Below are 18,581 nucleotides of genomic sequence, written 5' to 3' on the forward strand. Positions count from 1 at the left end.
CGGTGGTCCATCGTACCTCTCCTGTACAAGGGCGAGACCCGCGCGCTCACAGGCAGAGTGCTGCCGATGGGGACGTGTCAGGGGTGGCCGTTAGAGGGGGAACCTGCAGTTGTGTGCACGTGGAGAGGGGCTCAAGCACTCTGCTGCTGCTTCCCCCATTCGGAAGCCAGAGAAACAGGCGAGGTGGCTGCGGTGAAGCCCTGCGCCTGGGTTTTATGTTACAGAAAGGGATCTGATGGCTGTAATTTGTGCACAGTTCACTTGCATAAACCTATTTCCTCAGGCTTCACGGAGGAGACGTCAATGTCACCCAGCCACGTGGAAGATAATCACCCTGCGCATAAACTCAGATATCCAGGCAAGTCAACAGCACTACTGAGCTCCTACTGTGCCCTGCGCATCTCCACGAAGCTCAAAAACAGAGCAGGTGTCTACAAAAGTCCCTTCCAGTTCTCTCCTCAAGGAGGGCAAACCTACCCCCTCCAAGTAACCAGTATGTCCCTGCAACGTCTGGATAGGTGGGGAATAACACCCACTTAACCAAACGAACATTAAAGCAGTTTAGCTAATGAGTGCAGTACAGGAGAGAAGACAACCAGAAAACAATCATGTCAGAGCCAGAGTTAGGAGGCAGGAATACAAAGTCCACGCTCTCTGCTCAGCTCACTGTCGGTTTTTAATCCTCTCCAGAGGAGCAGGGACACCGCTGACGCTCACGCTGCAGTGGGACTGAACTCAGCCAGTTGTTGATTCAGATCACCTGGTAAACCATTGCATCTTGTAACAGCTTTCTAAGTTTCATTAACTGCAACAGTTTCACTGTTGACATAGGTAAGAACTTGCAAATTTGCCCCTCTGATTGCTTGTGTCAATTGTTTATCAATGCAACACAGGGCTTTGAAATACAACCCTGACTTCAGAGTAAATCACATCTGCTCCCACAGAAGTTTCAACGCTGACCTGGGGTCTTCAGCCCAAAGTTGTGCTATTTTTATTATGAATATACCATGCGCATTGGCTTTATCTTTGCATTAAAGTATTTCTCTGTGCATGGGTTACAGAATCCATTATATTCCACTGGAGAACAAATATGCATCCTAGATGAGGTAAAAAGACTTCCTCATTCAGCAAAACACCGCTTTCAGCTTCAAAGAAAAACTGTACAAGTGTAAGTAATTTGGAGAGCAGCTACAGCTGGCATCACCCCCATTGTAAGGGCCGGATCCCTGCCCCGAGAAACACACAGTCCACAGATGCAATGAGTGACAAACAGAGAAACAATCCCGCTCATGACAGTAACATCCCAGTGGTGCCCACAGGAATGTTGCCAGGACAATACGACACGTGTTGAGTAACAGACACGACGTTTTGCATGGACTGTACCGGAGGAGCGTTACCTTCAGAGCATTTACCACTGAGTCAGACTGCTGAGAGGCTGAGCCATGTCCACTGACGCTAGCTGGCTCGTTTGCAGAGCAGTAACTCCCCTCCGCCCCTCCTGGCATCCTAATGGGATCCTTCGCAAAAAATTAAAAACTATTTAATACAGAAAAGGGTTGGTAACTAATTAAAACAGATGTCATTTTTTTTTTTTTTTTAAAAAAAAAAAGCTGAGAAGCACTGAAGGCATGTTTCACTCCAAAGTCCCCCTCTTTCTGTGCCACAGTAACCAAGATCCAGGTGAGGCAGCTCAAGCGCTACTGTTGAGTGTCATCCAAACACTCTGGCCCTCGAGGGTGTCTATCTGGAAAATCAGGATACAGTAATAAAATTTCTTATGTAAGTACGTTGCCTCACAAAAGTGCTGTGAGGTTCAGAGAGATGATTTCAACTCCAGAGGAAGGTTTTGAGAATGTCTAATTTTATCCCAATAATTCTGGAGGTTGTTCCTTCAACAAAACTCATATTTTTAAACGTTGCTGCAAGGTTTGCAGCACAAGCTCAGCCGCAGCCGACCAGGGAAGCAGCCAGGAGCTCTGGGCTGCCAGCTCACTCCTTCCCTGCCTCCGGCTGCTCCGGTGCAAGGGCATGTCCCCCTGCTTGCCTGCGAGACGTCAATTTATACCCAACAGTAACCACCTCAGGGGCTGCTTCCTCCCAGTGAACAGCTGGAAGGGTTCTTCAGGACACTGCCAAACAAATGCAAGCTTCCTAAACTCTTACAGCTCAGTCACCTCAAACTTCGCAGGATGTAAAGCATCTCCTGGAGCGACTGCAGCGCCGAGGTAACCTGAGCAGGCAGCCTACTTCGGAGGAGTGCTAAAAATACTCCTGCTGCATTCATGGACAGCAATGTGGTAGCTGCAGCGACAGAGACGGCCCGAGTAGATGCTTCCGAGGTGCTTTCAACCTGACCTGCTCTTCACTGTCATTCTTCATGCAGAGTTTTGTTTAAAAAAAATGAGAAATACAAATAAGAAAAACATTTCAAAGATTGAGAGATTAGAAGTTCCTTTCTTACAAAGTAAGAAACACTGTAGGAAACATTAAGAAATAATGTAGCAGTAATTCCTGCTGGAATGTGTGGGAAATGCATTTCTGAAGGAAAAATAATGACAGTGGAAAGAGCCTCTGATCAGAATCAGTGCCCCGATGTGCACTAATTTGCCCTGCTGAGCAAGCACATAGCACGTTGAAGTCTTTTTGGGGGTGTCTAGAATCTAAACAATAGGAAAGATGAAGGTGGGTGTGGGAGAAAAAGGGCACAGAGAGAGATAACATGAGGCTGAACTTCACAGATCCACCCTGCTTGAAAACGTTTAATTGAAAAGTACCCCAGTCCAAAGCACGTTTATATGCTGCGCGTGACTTGGTGAGGACCTGCCCAGGCCTTTCTAACGAACGCTGCATGGCTCACAGCAGCGCCAAAGGGGCACATCGCCGAGAGGACCCTTGCAACTACTGAACACGTTAGCCTCGATCCCAGCAATCGTCTGCAGGACTGAACCTCACATATTAAAAAAAACAACAACCCTAAAAACAATTCAAAAAAATGATGCTGCATATGCTAAGCCCACGGAAAAGGTACCTTGAGTCTGAATATGAAACCGCATCTGGTACACGAACTTGTCTTCCAGTGCCGCCCTCCTGCCAAGCAATGGATGCAGTGTAAACCACAACACTGGGCACTAATGGGTCTCATAACTAGGCTGACAATACCGGCACGCACTTAGGGCAGCGTGCAGTGTATCATCCTACAATTCTCTGCAGCAATGACTATTATCAATTTGCTATGATGTATGGAGGGAGGTTTAGAACTTATTTTTCTTTGGGAAGGATTTATAGATCTGTTAGTGACTGGGCAGACTTAATGCTATACTTTGGGAAAGGAAATGAAAGAGGAAGGAAAAGCAGTAATAAAGCAGATTGGAGCAATTCTGGTTTAGGATAAATTCCTTCAGGCAGCTTTGGGTTTTTTATAAGTCAAGGTATTCTGTTTCTTTACTGGCTCCAGAGCTAGCAAAGATTTTGGTCAGTTTTGAATGGTAAAATATAAATATTGCTATTAAAAGGCTGTGAAAATTAGTACAGATTGCACATCTAAAGCCTCCTGAACATGAGAAAATCCAGAAGTCCTGCGAATTGTGCTGCTGCCAGAGTTCAGGCCTTCCTCCAGGCAGCTGTCCTCCACAGCCTCTTCTGTGCCGTATGCAGCACATTTTTGCCTCCCTTCATGAGAATGAGAAGCTTCTTGTGAACACACTGCTTTAAGCGGACAGCGTTCTCAACACATGTTGATAGGAGATTGAAAATTAGTATTTCCCCTGTAGACATCCTTCTCCCTCCTCCCTCTGTTCTTGATAAGAGACATAAGCTTTTCTTAAAAAATAAGGCAGGTTTTGCAGCCCTGAAGCCCCATGCTCCAGCCCAGGGACTTCTCATCTCAGGTGAGGCCACTCCACAGAGGCAGTGCAGCTTCTGCCACCTTTGGAGGAAGCTTATTCCAGCAGATGGTGGGGAGGGGACCAGCCTGACCGTGGGTCTCCTGTTCCTCGGCAAGTCCTGTGAGCCTGCAGACACTTCAGCACTACTGACTGTATTACGAGTTTCTGAGGCAGTGAGGCCAAACAAGAGGAAAAGGCACTTTGCCAAAGTGGCGGTGTCTGAAAATAAGGTGCCTTAGGAAACTAGAAAAGTGCGCTTTTCAGACCTGTCATCACAGCTGCTGCTTGCCAGTGGGGAGCATGGCCACGTTTAACCTCCCACCAAAACTGGACCTGAGTCCCCTTGCACTGAGTCCCTTCTCTGCCACTGCCCAACCCAAATTACAACTGGATCCTGAGCAGGGCCTTGAGATGGGAGGAGAAATCCTGTTCCCCTCCTCCTCTTCTCTAGCTCCGCACACAGCACTTGTATTCAGCCACTCAAAGTAGGCACCCCACGCGTCCACACGTTTTGGACAGATCTTTTCATTTATTATCCAGTAACAAAGTTATGGAAGTGGAACCAAATCAGACAGAAGTGATGAAGTTGTGGCTCCACAGTGCTGAAATCTGTATCGACTTTAAATATCCTGAGTCATTTTGAACAAACAGTGCTGCACACGTCAACGTCTGAGAAAGAATTGGGTTTTTGTTCATGCTACACTGCTAACCTTCCCTACTGCTCCTGTCCAGCCCTCGTGCCCAAGCTAAAGCAAGGTTTGCATGTTGCTTCCTGAGTCTCATGTGTACTGTGGGCACACTATACCGCGGCAGAAAGCACGTTGTCTGAAGCACGGAAAAACCACATAATATCTCCCGTAAGTTTTGCCACAAAGATAACAGAGGCAATTGCAATCACTAAACGTGCAGATCCATTTTCTGTTGCAAGTAAATCGACAAAATATCTAATGCCAACACGCGACTCTAGTGAAAAGAAAGCACAGGAAATCTGACTCAACCCTATAATATCACATAACAAAAAATTAGATAAATGGAAATTTAGCATCTCCCTCACATTGACTGCAAAATATTGAGGATACTCAGGCCATTCTCCCATAGCGCCAGAGGCAAACCCTGCACTGTATCCTGGTCACGGTCAGAATAAAGACCCCTGTGTAGAACAGGATACTCTTTGATGGAGAGAACTAATCAGGAGCCTTTCTACTTGAGCCAGTAGAAAACATCATTTTTTCAATCCATACTGTTGATAAGGGCAGTCATGAATGAAAACCACTGTAGCGCAAAGCACACTACATGGCTCAAGTCAGCGGCATTTTATCTGCCAGCCCCTCCGGAAGAAGCGTGCTGCTTGCTGCCTGACTCACAACCTCCCCACGGCACGCAGGGATAGCCGAGGAGGAAAAAACACAGTCCATCTCTGCCCCAAGGACACTTGCAGTCACCTCACCAAAGCTTCTGAGAGAACACGATTTTCCTGTCCACTGGGCACTGCTCTCTTCACTTACCATCGGAGACCCACCTCAGCAAACGCACAAGACCTCGTTCTCCCCCTGCCTTTTATTCCAGAGGCAAGTGGTTTCTGGGAAGTATATCCTTCCTGCTGGGTAACTGCCACGCCAGTTCAATCACTACCTAATTTTCAAGGCTTTTTTCTGATTTCCCCAGCTCTCAATTTCCCCGTTAGCTTAAAGAAAACACAGGCTGTGTTTGTCAGCTTGTTTCAAACAGGCAGGAGAAAGGAAAAACAGAAAGCAATAAGCTGCAGTATGTTGCTCTCCGGGATTAATAACGCACTAAACAAAACGGCAACAATTTTTTTAGGGAACATTCCTGTCAATTAAGATGCACAGTTTTAAAATGCTGCAGTTATTCATCATAATTCCTGTTCTCCAAGACCGCAGTAGAAACCTCTACTTCTGTATATTGCTGCCGAAACCCACGTATCCTCACAGCGTATTCGAAGCATACTCAGATTTCTGTGACCAAAACCATTGCTGGCTACACACCTTCAGAAACAACCATTTTCAGCAGGCCCTTCATAAACCTCTTTTGCTAATGAACCTGTAAGAGAAAAAGGCTCTGGACTGTAGCACCTCCAAATCTTGGAGGCCACAAGTATAAAGACCACCACTATTCAAAATCTGGAAGGTTCTGTGGCCTCTACTAGAAAATCAGGAGTACAAAGTAATTCCAGACTTTCGGAAATTACTCTGGAAACATAATAATCTGTCCTTCTCTCTGAACTGCAGCTCTTTTTGTACACCAGGTTTTTCTTGAATTTGTATCTTTGCAGCACCAAGCCCATAAGCCCTTGCCATTCCGCCTGCCCATGCCAACCAAGATGGAAGCGACACCCTTGGGACACCCTGAGCCAAAGACTCTGGTCAGAACCTCGGCTGTTGTAAACTGAAGTTGCTCCATTAATGACCTATTAATTTAAACTGAGGATGAGAGCACATGGAAGAACAGGGTGGGTGGATGTTGTTGATTTACTTTCAGCAAATATTTGATGACATGATTAGGTAACATGGGTTTGTTCAATCGGTTTTAATTACATCTTGGTTGAAATATTCCCTATTCTTCTACACGCTACGGAAGAGAGAAGACAAGCATTATTGGACTGTGAGTGACACAGATTTTACAAAAAAAATACTAACCACAGAGTTCTCATCTTCTAATTAGATTTATAACTAAAACCATGCCATGCAGAGGGAAAATAAAAAACACAGATTTCAGCAAAAAGGTTTCTGAAAGATTTGGAAATGGGTTGAAATAAAATGTGATAATCTAATGGAAGGAGGAAGAAAGAGGGAAATGGAAAGTGTTGGAAGTGCTTAAAAATAAACTAGTGTGTGCCTAAGGGTCATGCCTGCTATTTCACACTTAAACTACCAGGACTGGAAAAGGCTAGCAAGGATGCAAAGCCCCAAAAAAGTGCCTGAAGCAAAGTGGAATTGAAAGAGAAACAACAAAAAGACAGAGAAAAGAACCAAAAGACTTCTAAAGGAAAGAATGAGGAAACAGAGGCAGAAAAGCCCACGCGAGGGGGAGCAGAAGGGCTCCGGTGCAGCCCTGCACCACACCAGCCTCGTGGCTTTGGTGCTGCACGCTGTGGAAGTCGGGAGCTCAGCTCCCCGCACCCAGCCTCCGGCCCCACTGACCCATGCAGTTTGTTCGCCCGGAAAGCAGCATCCTGGCAATACTTCCTTTCCCCTTCATGACAAGGTAAAGCTAAACTACAAGGACAAAGAGTTAGAAGGGGGAAATGCCTGACAATTCTCCATCTCTGCCTCTTGCTGCCTCCTCCCATGAAACACATAAAAACTGAAGCAATTTAAATTGGGTGGCTTGCCAAGTATATCTTTTGCAAATGCATTCACTGTCATTATATGACAGATGTCCACATTTCCGTAACATTTCAGCTGAGCTTATCAGCCCTGAAATACTATCCCTATGAAAATTCAGGGATATATTCAGTTAATTGACATGTGGATGCCAGATCCTGATCTCGCTTCCCCCAGCATAGGCACGGATAGCAGTTACGCACCACATCCAGTCTGGGAGGACACTCCTGTTTTCAGTTAGCTGAAGTTACTCACTGACTTAACAGATCTGTCACAGCCCAGGAAGCTGTAACTGAGATCTGAATCCATTGTTTGGTCTCTACGTATTTTCTTAATTATTGCTGAGTATCTTCATTACAATATGCACAGACACTATGTTCTGGCTAGAGCACTAGCCATATTATCATGTTTGGGGTTTTTTTTTTTAATGTTAGCGGCAAAACTCAATCCCCAGTGATGCTGTAGTTTCATGCACGTTTTGAGGCAGCAGAAGGCAGCGGCACTGCCAGAGCCCATGTGCTGCAGAGAGCTTTCCTGCCCCAGCCCCACGGGGGAACTACTCTGGCCTGAAATCCATCCAGCAAATCAGAAATGTTCTCGCTCAAATCCTTTTGCCTCTACGCACTGCTGTCACGCACCCTTACCTACATGAGCGTTTGAGAAGCACCAGTGCAAGCTGCACACCCCTTGTCTCGGGCACAGCCGGCACAATTCGGCATTCTCAACAGAAGACCCAGCTGCATACCATAAATCTTGGAAAGTATCTGCTTTCTTGCACAAAAATCCTATTTGTGGCCAGAAACTGAATGGGTCTGGATCATATCTTGTTACATGCTATCTGACAGAAGGAAAAAAAGAACAACAAAAAGAACAGCTAATTACAGCTCTCACCAACACAGCAAACCTACAACACATCTCTGGCTTCTCGTAACTCTTAAACCCACTACTAGGCTATAAACCGCCACCAGAATAACTGTGCAGCATAGGAAGAGACATTAACAGGCTTAAGTGAATATGTGCATTTTTATACCTTTTCTATTACCTGATCAAACTAAAATATTGACTCAGTAGTGGTACTGCATTTCCCCTAACAAAGAAGCCCTTCAGTACAGCAGAGTGAACTAAAACTCAGATTCCATTTGAACAGTGATGGCAGCACTTAAAACCATTTTCTCTGGAAATGTTCTTGCCACTAAATACTAATAAAACCTTTACATTAGAGATCTGTGGGGTTTTGAGAAGAAAACTAATATGTATGGAGGGAGACAAGCAAAGCAAAAGAAATGGGAAGAGAACCACACCTAAGTGATAGATGAAAGGAATGATTTATCTGAAGAGGGTGTCAACAAATGCCGGTGCATTTTCATGAGTGACACATAAGCAGAAAAGGGGGAAAAGAAAGGATATTGAAAGCAGAGAGGAAAAAGAAGAAGAACGTGGGAGGAGGAGAGAAGAAAGCCTCAGAAAGCAAGGCAAGGACTCTTCAGTAAAGACTTCGCCGAGGCATCACACTCACGAGTGCGAGCTGTCACCTCTCTCATATTAAGTGCAGTCCTGCAACTCCCAAACTCCCCCCGTGCTCCAGTACGCCATCAATGAGGTGCTATGCAAAAAGCAAAAGGCACTCCCTTACTGAAGCACTGGTGAAATTTTAAGGCACAACACTGTAACTGAGTAAGAGCTGTGCTAAAAACCTTCCCCAGTTGTGGAGCTCATCGTGTATTTTCAGCTGATTTGTCAAAAGCACTCGGTTTGGCTTAATGCCCAACAAACTCCCATTCCTCCTATTAAATGGAATCGAACCAGTGCCAGGAGCTTATGCATTTCCATCCTGCGTCCTTGTCTTTGTGACGGGGCCTGATCACCGCTGATAGCACGTTCAGGGTGTTACTCACAGGAACAACCCCCAAAACGAACTCATGCAAATGTAATGCCGAGGTAATTGAATGCAAAGTCAGAATAAGCTTGGTGTCTACATTTCCTTCCTCTCCCCAAAGCAATGACTTTCTTCAGGAGGAAAGGTGAGTAAGATGTGCCAGGAAACGTGAACCCTTGTCAGTCATTATTTCTTACAATAAAGTGTCCAGAGATATTAGGAGATTTTTCAGAACTCTACTGCAGATCCTTGTGCCAACAAAACCAAACATACGACAAACTCTGACCTCTGTATTTAAAAACAAAAAGTTTGCAGGCTTGCTCACCTAGTTCTTCCCCTTCAAAACCTCACAATCAGCATATTTTGTTACAATTACTTTTGCAACAGCTCTGGGCTTAGGTGCTATTTTCACAAGCACTATTTTCTGGTTTTGGCACCCTGTCTAAGATATTTTAGATGAACTGAACGCCGACAATGTGGGTGTTCCAGCCTTTACCAAGATCTGGTAATGCATTTCATGGGTCTCCACCTGAGCACCTCAAACCCCAGACGAATAAAACATATGGCCACTTCTAAAGATTTTGCCCACAAAGAATGTTCTGCACAATTTATCCCCCAGTGTTGTTCCAGACCCAAGACAAACCACAACGGTATTTTCCAGGCAGGTTTGTTAACATTTGCCCTGAACACCGTTCTTGACAAGAAAACAAGAAAATCATATTCTTTATCACTGAAGATCAACCTTTGTCTTTCCTATTGAAGACTGTATACATGTTAATGGACAGACATTTAACCATTCTTGCTGTCCTCTTCCAGATCAACAAATTAGGGTACAGAGAAGTTACATAAATTGTTCAAGGTCACCTAGCAAGTCAAGAGCTATAGAGGCCCTTCCAACTGTCATATTATAGGTGAGGGAAAAAACCACAACACTTTACTTAAAATCTGCCTTAAGAAAGGAAATTGTTAACCTGGGGCTGAGATCTTCTAGCTCATCTTGGCTTACATAAATGAATAAATCGGAGCCAGTGGATTTTATTTCTTACTACATTTCACTGCTATCTTGGATTTTACACTGAAATAACAGTACTATGTTCAATAAAAAGCACTCTTCTTCTTCAGACCAATGTCTTCATTTAAACTAGTGTTTGATTTAAACAAAATGCAACTTCTTTTTTCTTCTAGTGGGCAAGTTCATTTGGAGACTTTATGGATTTTCCTAAGGATTAATTAACGAAAGATAACAGAAATATGCGCTGGTTTATATGTGTATATATAAAAAAATACAAGTGTCTTTAGTTAATTCTTAATGAACTTTTTTCATTTTTCATTCTTAAAAACATATTGGGAAAACCTTCAACTTCATATTTGCTTATTTATTCAATTTAATTTCAGTCTTGCATTTACGTATCTAATATATTCCTCTATATATTAAAAATAATATAACCCAATTATTATTACTTAAAACGTTGCATTTTTAAAGCAAAATATTTTGGTTAACTATAAAAAGAACTTGATATTTTAATAATCAGAAGCTCTTGGAATAAAACCACAATGTAAAGGGTCAGTTCACTGTGATTTTCAACCCTCAAATTAATTAACTGTAAGTAGCAGCTTCCAGTGAATTTTTCTTAGCAAGGTATCAACACCTGCAAAGGAGAAAAATTAATGAAAGCATTGTCATAGTCTTAAATAAATACCCCACTCAATCACGAGCAAGATGAACAAACAGATGCGAGTGCTTTTGATTATCTGAATGATCAGCCTGAGTGTTCAAATGCAGTAATGTCAAATGTCAAGTAATACTGGTTTTATCTCAAGCACAGAGACTCGAGCGTTGCTGTCTAGCTGCCGGCTACTGTTCCCACCAACAGAAGTCACCCACCTGGGGCAGCATGCGATTTTCCTCCTCCAGCTGTCTTACTCTTGCCTCCAGCTGCCTAACATAGGACAAGGTTGATTCTAAAAATCAAAAAGAAAAAAACTCATATTATCCACAGAGATCTGCTTGTGTATACTAGTGTCAGAGCCTGTGCCACATTCTGACTTGTACTCACAGCAGATTGCCTTTCTCAAATGTTCATTAGACATTCAGCTGTGCTCCTCTCAAGGGCAGCGCAAATAATGCCGATACTAGAATTAATCCAATTCCTTGTTGCTTGTGATTCTAAATCGCTGCGCTTTAAGGTGGTCCCTTCTCAGGTGCAAGGTATCTTACAGAAAGGCAATACGGACTCACAGATGAGTTCTTCCAACCCATCCCCCAAGCTCTGTGAGCTTGTACTGTAATTTGGAAACACTCCACGAGAGTAATGCATTATCCCACCAAGTCACCACTGAAAAGCCCAGAAAGAGAAGATAGTCTTCTGCAGGAAGACGCAGTCAAAGACGCAGACCATGGAGGTCTGGTGGTGCACACGCAGCCTCCCCCCGCAAGCCGTGATCTCGCCTGCGGGGAATACAACAGCTTGCCGGCATGGAGGCTCAAGCCTCAGCCTCTGCTAGGAATCAGACGTGTTGTCACAACTTGAGCCTGTGCTAGAAACCAGACGTGTGTCCCCAGGGCCCCGAGAGGGTTTGGAGCCTGGCTGACAGCACGACAGCCCGGGGCACAGCGCTGCTCACAGCCAGTACTCCTCACCCCACGCACGCCAGGGCAGTACCGTGCTAGGACATGCTTCCACAGCGCTGCTTTGCTACGCGGGCTTGGTTGAACAGCAAAACCCTGCCCACTCTATTCATAAGTAACCTCACTGACCTTCATAAGATAATTTGGTTGATTATGGAGAATATGAGTCACTCCTGGTCTGCTCTGTTCCCAAGAACTTTATGTAAGAAGAGTAGATCCATGATCCATCCCTAAAAGCATCCAAGCGCTTTCTTATCACGCATTTCTTGGGTCGCACAGAATTTCTGCTATTAAAGTCCTGTATCTAAGAGAAATACATGCCTGAGAAAGTAGCGCTGAACTGTAAGAGAAAACATACCTTCTCAGTCCAGAAACACTGCTGTGACTCTTGTACCTCCTTGTGTGTAGATGGAAGTCCACCATGTACTCACTCCTGACTCACTGATCCACTCAGCTTTCTCCGAGATGTCAATTCCAGTAACATATTTGTACTCATACCACCATGTAACTACTAAAACTATCTCTCTGATGATTAATGGTACAGAATCCATGGGTATCGGGGCAGTACTGTCAGTTGATATAACCCTGCAAAGCTGCATTGACAACAGAGCTGTTCACTGGTTTAAATTGACAGATGAATTTGTGCACCAGTTTCCTCTGATATCTAATCACCATGCCAGCCTGCCCATAAAATAAAGGTGATGGGAAATGAGGTGTCACTGACTGCTCTTATGAGACTGCAATAGGCTAAAATATGTACGCACAGATAGTGCACAGGAATTTACACAACATGAAGTAATTTGTCAAAAATGATTAATACACAGCAAGGCACTGGATTAAAAATAGCATTGTACAATAAAAGGGAAAGAGGTAATCTGAGGTTCTGCGTGCTCCGCTGCATTAAGGATTTTCATAGCTAGTGATGGGTGCATCTCTAGAGAGTCGCTCAGCCTAGCTCAAATGAGCACTTAGAAGATGAACAGCTTATTAAATGAACTGTATACGACAGGGTCCCTCCCATCAAATCAGCTTCCTTCCCAGCAGCAGCACTTTTGGGAGGAGCCGCAGAAGCTCCCTCACTGTAATGGCCATTACCATAGGCAATAGCTCCCAGCACCTCTCATCTCTTCTCTTTGTTGTTTTCTACATAAGATGGTTTATGTGGAGCCATCTTTTTGGAGGGACTGAAGGAGGCGCTTTCTTTGGCACTAGCCATCTCTAAATTCACTGGTTACAAGTCCACGGCTACGTTAGCTTGCGCTCGGACTTCATGCTCAAGTCTGACTTCCCAGCTGTGCCCACCAGCCCACTTCATGCAAGCTCCCTTCTGGATTCTCTTCAACTCTGCGCCTCTTGTAATTTTCTGGTTTACCATTTACTAACTCCTCATGCAGTGTATAGCTCTTGGCAAAGTCTGCCTCTCAGTTTTATTTCTTCACTTGTATGTTGGGAGTCCAGACCTGAGATCTCTGCTGCTTCACATCACACAACTCTACTGTCAGTTCACAACTTCCCAATGCCAGTTCATACCAGCTGAGGATTTGGTCTGAAATCTCCGTGCCTGTTAACCCTTCTAAAGCGTGAAACTTTTATTTAAATCTCCTTTTCAATCTGATTAAAATGGAAAATTAGGTCATCTACCAAAGGCTTGATCTAGCAAATCCTTACTTATGTGAGTCGTCTTGACACATAGACTAGATGCATATATATTTCAGTATCTGTTAATATATTTATGCTGTGATGCTATGAGCTTAGAGGAAAAAATGAGCAGAAAAGCCAATCAAGGACGTAAGAGATGGAGGAATTGAAAATACACAGAGTGAAACACTGTCACCAGCAACACCAATAGCAAACTTAAAAAAAAAAAAGTTGCATCTTAAAAGTATTTATGAGAAGGACTATATGATCCATCTATTCTTAATCAGCCTGGAGACCAGTAAAGAGCTCTAAATAAAGGGCAAATCTTACAACTGCCACCCAGAAAATGGTTACCCAATACCACTCCCATTGTCATTCCAGGCAAATTTTCACAAGACAATGAAGCCATTTAAAACTGAAGCAGAATGAACTTATGATAGTAATGCTTCAGCTTCAGTATCTGAGCTGAAAACAAATGTCTCCCAAAAGGAAAGCAGTACAGAAATTTAGCATCGCTTCCATAACATTACTGTTGTCTTAAAATAAAACATTTCATAAGATGCTACAGTGTGTCAGTAAACCACTGCTCTGAAACATAACCTGTGCAAACAAGATGATCCTTAGCTGATGTCATTAGTCATAAAACCTTTTTGTGTTTTATCCTTCCCCAAACAGATTTATCTAACGTTGCTCATTTTCACAGAGCTGCAAGTACACAGAAAAACCCTCCCTTATTTGCAGAATCTTAAACTTGAGTTGCAGACTGCTTACAGATAAACTTCCAAACACAAATCTGCCGATCTTCCTCTGCCCAGAACACAACCAGGGAAAAACAGCATCTGTATTAACACCATAAAAGCTCAACTACTATGTTCTGGGTAATAGCTCAGAAACTGTTAACTATGTTGAGATCAAATGCATACTCAAATAAAAACAGACAACAATTTGGGCCCACATCTAAACAAGACCTGACCACAGAGACATGACACTGCAGTAGCCAAACTACCAGTTTCCTCACCTGTGGGCTTCTTGGTTACATTATTTCCGCTCCTTCTCATCTTCCTTCGCTAGGCACTTCTACGGGAGCAACAGTTTTGAACAATTCCCATTCTCAGGAATGGATTCCTACCGAATGAGCTTCCCTACTTGAGCTTCCCGTGCTCTTAGCGTCATTGAAGATGTGATCACCGTGTGGTGCTTCATTCCAGGGCTGAAACTAAAATTCTTTTCCAAATTATTAGAGAGACAGTAATATCTTGCTTTTAGGAAATTCAGTGACAATCCACCCTTTCTCCACATCTGTCACTCTAACATATTATTAGAGAACATCAATATTTACGTAGCTGATCTCTTTTTCTTTTGACATCCACACCCTTGAAGCTAGTAGATATTTTGGGGGTTATGTCAAACTTTACCAGATGCTTCCGTTGCTGCCAAAGGCATATTTGTGCTTTGGCTCTATCCATTTTTGCGTGACTGTGCCTGATGTCAGTCTAACAAGTAATTCATAATGTTCTCTAAGCTAGGTTATCCTCTGCTATTTTAGAATGGTTGAGGATGTCACGTTAAATTCTGATACTTTCCTTTTTTTTCTGGGCTTGTTTTTTTGCAGACTGGAGGGTTACAACTCACAGGCAACTGTGGGATTGTACTGGAGAACTCCTTAAAGACTGAGGCCCTCTACCCACCTATTAGCTCCCTGCAAAGCAAATAGATCAGAACCCCACAGAAAGTAAAAAATCAAAGGTTCAACCTACACTTGTTCAAATGAGCTTTAGTAAGAAGCACAATATGGAGGAAGAGTATCTGAGGTAAAGAAAGAGTAGGAGATGCAATACCTCTAGTACTGATACAAACTCAGAAAGTAATGCACAAGAAGTGCTTTAACTCAATGACTAAAATTCCATTTTTCTGCCTTTTTAAAAAACACCGATTCCAAATTATAATTACTGTCTGCTGAGCATGGGGATTCCACAGACCTCCTTTTGACTAACTTTAAAGGATAAATCCATCAATGCAAAAGATGCTACTTGCTTCATGGAAGTTAAAAAAAAAAAAAACAACGTATAGAATCTTTTAACTTTGGAGAAAACTGGTAATACAGTGGACGAGCACAGCAGACATCCCAGAGGAAGTAGAGCAAAATCCTCCAAGCTGAAAATACTTAGAAGGCTGGAGGTATTAGGACAAAAGAGTAATGCTGTTTCCCTTGACCCCTAGCCATTAACTTATGGCCAGCACGAAGAAAAGATGCTACGCTGGACAGAAGGCTGAAGCAGCAGCAGCCGGTCCTTACATCCTCACGGCCAGAAAACGGAAAAACACGATTTCATCATAATGCAAACATCACCTCGGTTCTGTTAACATCAACATTTTCTGCTTCCACTGGCTTAGCTCTATTTGGTATTCACGTTCCTAAAGCAGGTCACCAGAATCCGGAGAGCTGTCACATCCCAATACGCATATTTTAAACACTTACAGTATAAATGAGGGGAACTGCCAACAATTTACCTCAGCAAAGAATTTAGCGTGTTATGTGTAGTGATACTTTGATGTATGGCAATGAAGGTTCGGTTAAGTATACTCAACTTCAATGGGGGAAGTCATTTGTTACGCTGCTCTTCCTGCACTGTGTTGGCAGGAATATAATAATTGCATATCAAATCGGATTTTGCTCATTCAAATCCACACCCAGCATCCCGCAATGAAAACTAAATAATCTTTCAATAAATGGAAGATGAAAAACAAGGCTGTGCAAGGGCTACTTTAAACCCTCCTGTAATTAACTGACAGCTCCATACGTTTATGAAAGGGTTTCTACGCTAACTGGGGAGCAGATTCAATGACACGCAAAGTATCTCCCTGTCCTATAATTCCTCATCATCTGATTTAATTACTTCAATATTAATATTCATGACTAAAACATGTTATTACTGCAATCCATCCCTTTTCAGCTACCTTGTTGGAATAGAAGGAAAAAAAAAAAAATCATACTGTTGGATTTACAGTAACGCAAATTTACACCACCTGCATCTCTAAATTGGTGAAGCTGGCAGCATCCAGCCTCCCAGCGGCAGGATTAGACGACCTCTGAAGGTCATTTTTAGCCCTGTCTTCTATGATTTTTCTGTTACGGTTGCACACCTTACATAACGCTCCTACTGAGTAAGTGCTGGAGAACTTCTTATTAAAGTGCAGCCCAATTCCTCTGTAACGCAGTGACATTAGGATTAGTCTATCATGTAGACAGAAAGACGTCTGCTTAAGGCAAAATCTTATTAAGCTCACCAGAATGTTTAGGAGCTATTTACCGCTAAGGCACATATTCTCGGGAAGTTTTAGGACAGCAAACACCGTAGCATTAGCATTAAGATAGGGTTTGCATTTCTCAATATTGCTGTTGTCTGAAATTCTCCCACCCCAAGCTGAGATTTCTTGTGATTACGGATCCAGCACTTCTTGACTTCTCCCTGTAATTAAAAATATAATTAACTAAGCTTAGCTAGTTCACTGAGTATTTCAAAACTGACTCTGAGCAACGGGAAAAGCTTACATATGCTAATTCAAACATCCAGAACGCCACGTTACTCCTGCCACTTAGTTTTATTTCTCAGGCAACATGTGCTGTGTTTCCCCCTTTTCAGCACTCATTACACACAGACATGTGCTAATTACGTTATCTCTGTAATCAGAAATTTTTACACAGATTTCATATAAAAATAGTGTTTTCTCAGTTGCAGCACCTTTTAATCACAAATTATCTATTTATTACAAGAAAAACATACTTCTCATTGTCTTGAGGCAGCCCTAGCCATGCCTTTAACGACTCATCGATGCTGCCTGACTCAGACTGCCAATGTGTTTGCATTTGTCTGGATTTAAGTGCCACTTCGACCCCGCGGATTATGCAGTTGTAGTGAGCAGGTCTGGGCTGACCAGGCTGCCGAGCACACGCTTCCCCATGGCGAGGCGCACCCAGGGGTTTCACTCTTGCTGAGGTCACCCAAGGAATGCCTGAGGTCACCCAAATGCTGCCTGTGACACAACTTACTAAAAATATAGGGTTGGCTTCCACTTAAGAACTTTACTGATTTAGGTTGGCATTTGTTGGAGGTTTTGTTGCATGTTTAGCTTTAGGGTGCAATAAAATTTCCAGTTGAATTAATCTAGAAAAAAGTTTAAAAAAAAGTTCAAGAAACTTTCATAGAGAAAGAGGATTCGACTACAGGAGTACCTAAAAATGGTACCAGATGTCAGACGAGGTAAGCTTTTCTTTCCTACTTCTCTGAAGCTATCCATAACACTCTTGCTAACAGCTGGATAACACTGTCACGCTGATGGTCTGCTGTAACACTAACCTTGGTTTGTTTGGGGTTTTTTGGTGCTAGAGGTGACAATGGCAAAGCTTTTCTTGCTGGCCTGCTTGATATCCTGTTAGCTCCATTCAGCCTGTGCTAAATGCATTTGTCACGTTATTGATGAAAACTGAGAAAATCAAATCCATTATGCTATTGCTAAAACCTTTCCCACTGGCTGTTAGCTTGCGCTGGTATTGATTTTGTTTGTTTCATGATTGGTAAAATCCTCCACTTGCTTAACTGCTTGGGTTTGTCCCCACGCCACCGCACTCTCATTTGCTCATTCGGGGTGTCCCCCAACTGCCAGCACACCCCCCCGACTGAAGCGCAGCAGCAGGAGAGGAGGGGTGTTCAGCAGGCCCCTGTGCAAAATCAAATGAAAGACTGGAGAAGGCAAGCCTGAGAATAGCTTTGCTTAGGGAAGGAAGGTAGATGAGGGCGCTGGCTCGGAGAGATAAATAAGGGAGGGTTTCACTACTGGTACATGGAAAGAAATCTACAAAAAGACATTTCGACCTTAGGGCAGTGCCTCCTGATCACGTTGATTTGCATATGTTAAGTGGTCCCTCGCTGGAAAGGCCCTGGGTCCCCTGCAAACACACGGCCAGGCATGTGAATCCCTGCACGCCTTCATGGCCCCACGCATCCACATAGCCACCTCCAGCTTCTCCCAGTTCTGCTGTGCCCATGTTAAATGACCATTTGTGGTACAATGAAATGAAAAAAACAATAAATGAAAATGCAAAGCTTCCCAGCAACATTAGGGCAAAAAGCAGAGGACCAGAGGTTCAAACTGACTGGGGTGCCACATACATGCACGAAAGGTTCCTTAGCATCCCTGCAACTCCTCAC

The 18,581-nt window shown here is 43.4% G+C and overlaps 1 protein-coding gene across 4 annotated transcripts in view; it reads right to left on the reverse strand.

The window, feature by feature from the left end:
• Nucleotides 1-18,581, reverse strand: part of CCDC85A (coiled-coil domain containing 85A) — an 80,967-nt gene that overhangs the window by 5,895 nt on the left and 56,491 nt on the right. The window contains exons 3-4 of one of the 4 annotated variants that reach the window (XM_075147783.1): nucleotides 10,990-11,066; nucleotides 1,398-1,517 (exon numbers count right to left, since the gene is read on the reverse strand). In XM_075147783.1, coding sequence (XP_075003884.1) covers nucleotides 1,398-1,517; nucleotides 10,990-11,066 — 197 coding nt within the window. Of the gene's footprint in view, nucleotides 1-1,392; nucleotides 1,518-10,985; nucleotides 11,067-18,581 lie in introns of all 4 variants that reach the window. The other 3 variants (XM_075147782.1, XM_075147786.1, XM_075147784.1) reach the window with 3 other exon arrangements.

The sequence above is a fragment of the Calonectris borealis genome, chromosome 3 (genome assembly GCF_964195595.1).
Source record: "Calonectris borealis chromosome 3, bCalBor7.hap1.2, whole genome shotgun sequence".
Taxonomy (NCBI): domain Eukaryota; kingdom Metazoa; phylum Chordata; class Aves; order Procellariiformes; family Procellariidae; genus Calonectris; species Calonectris borealis.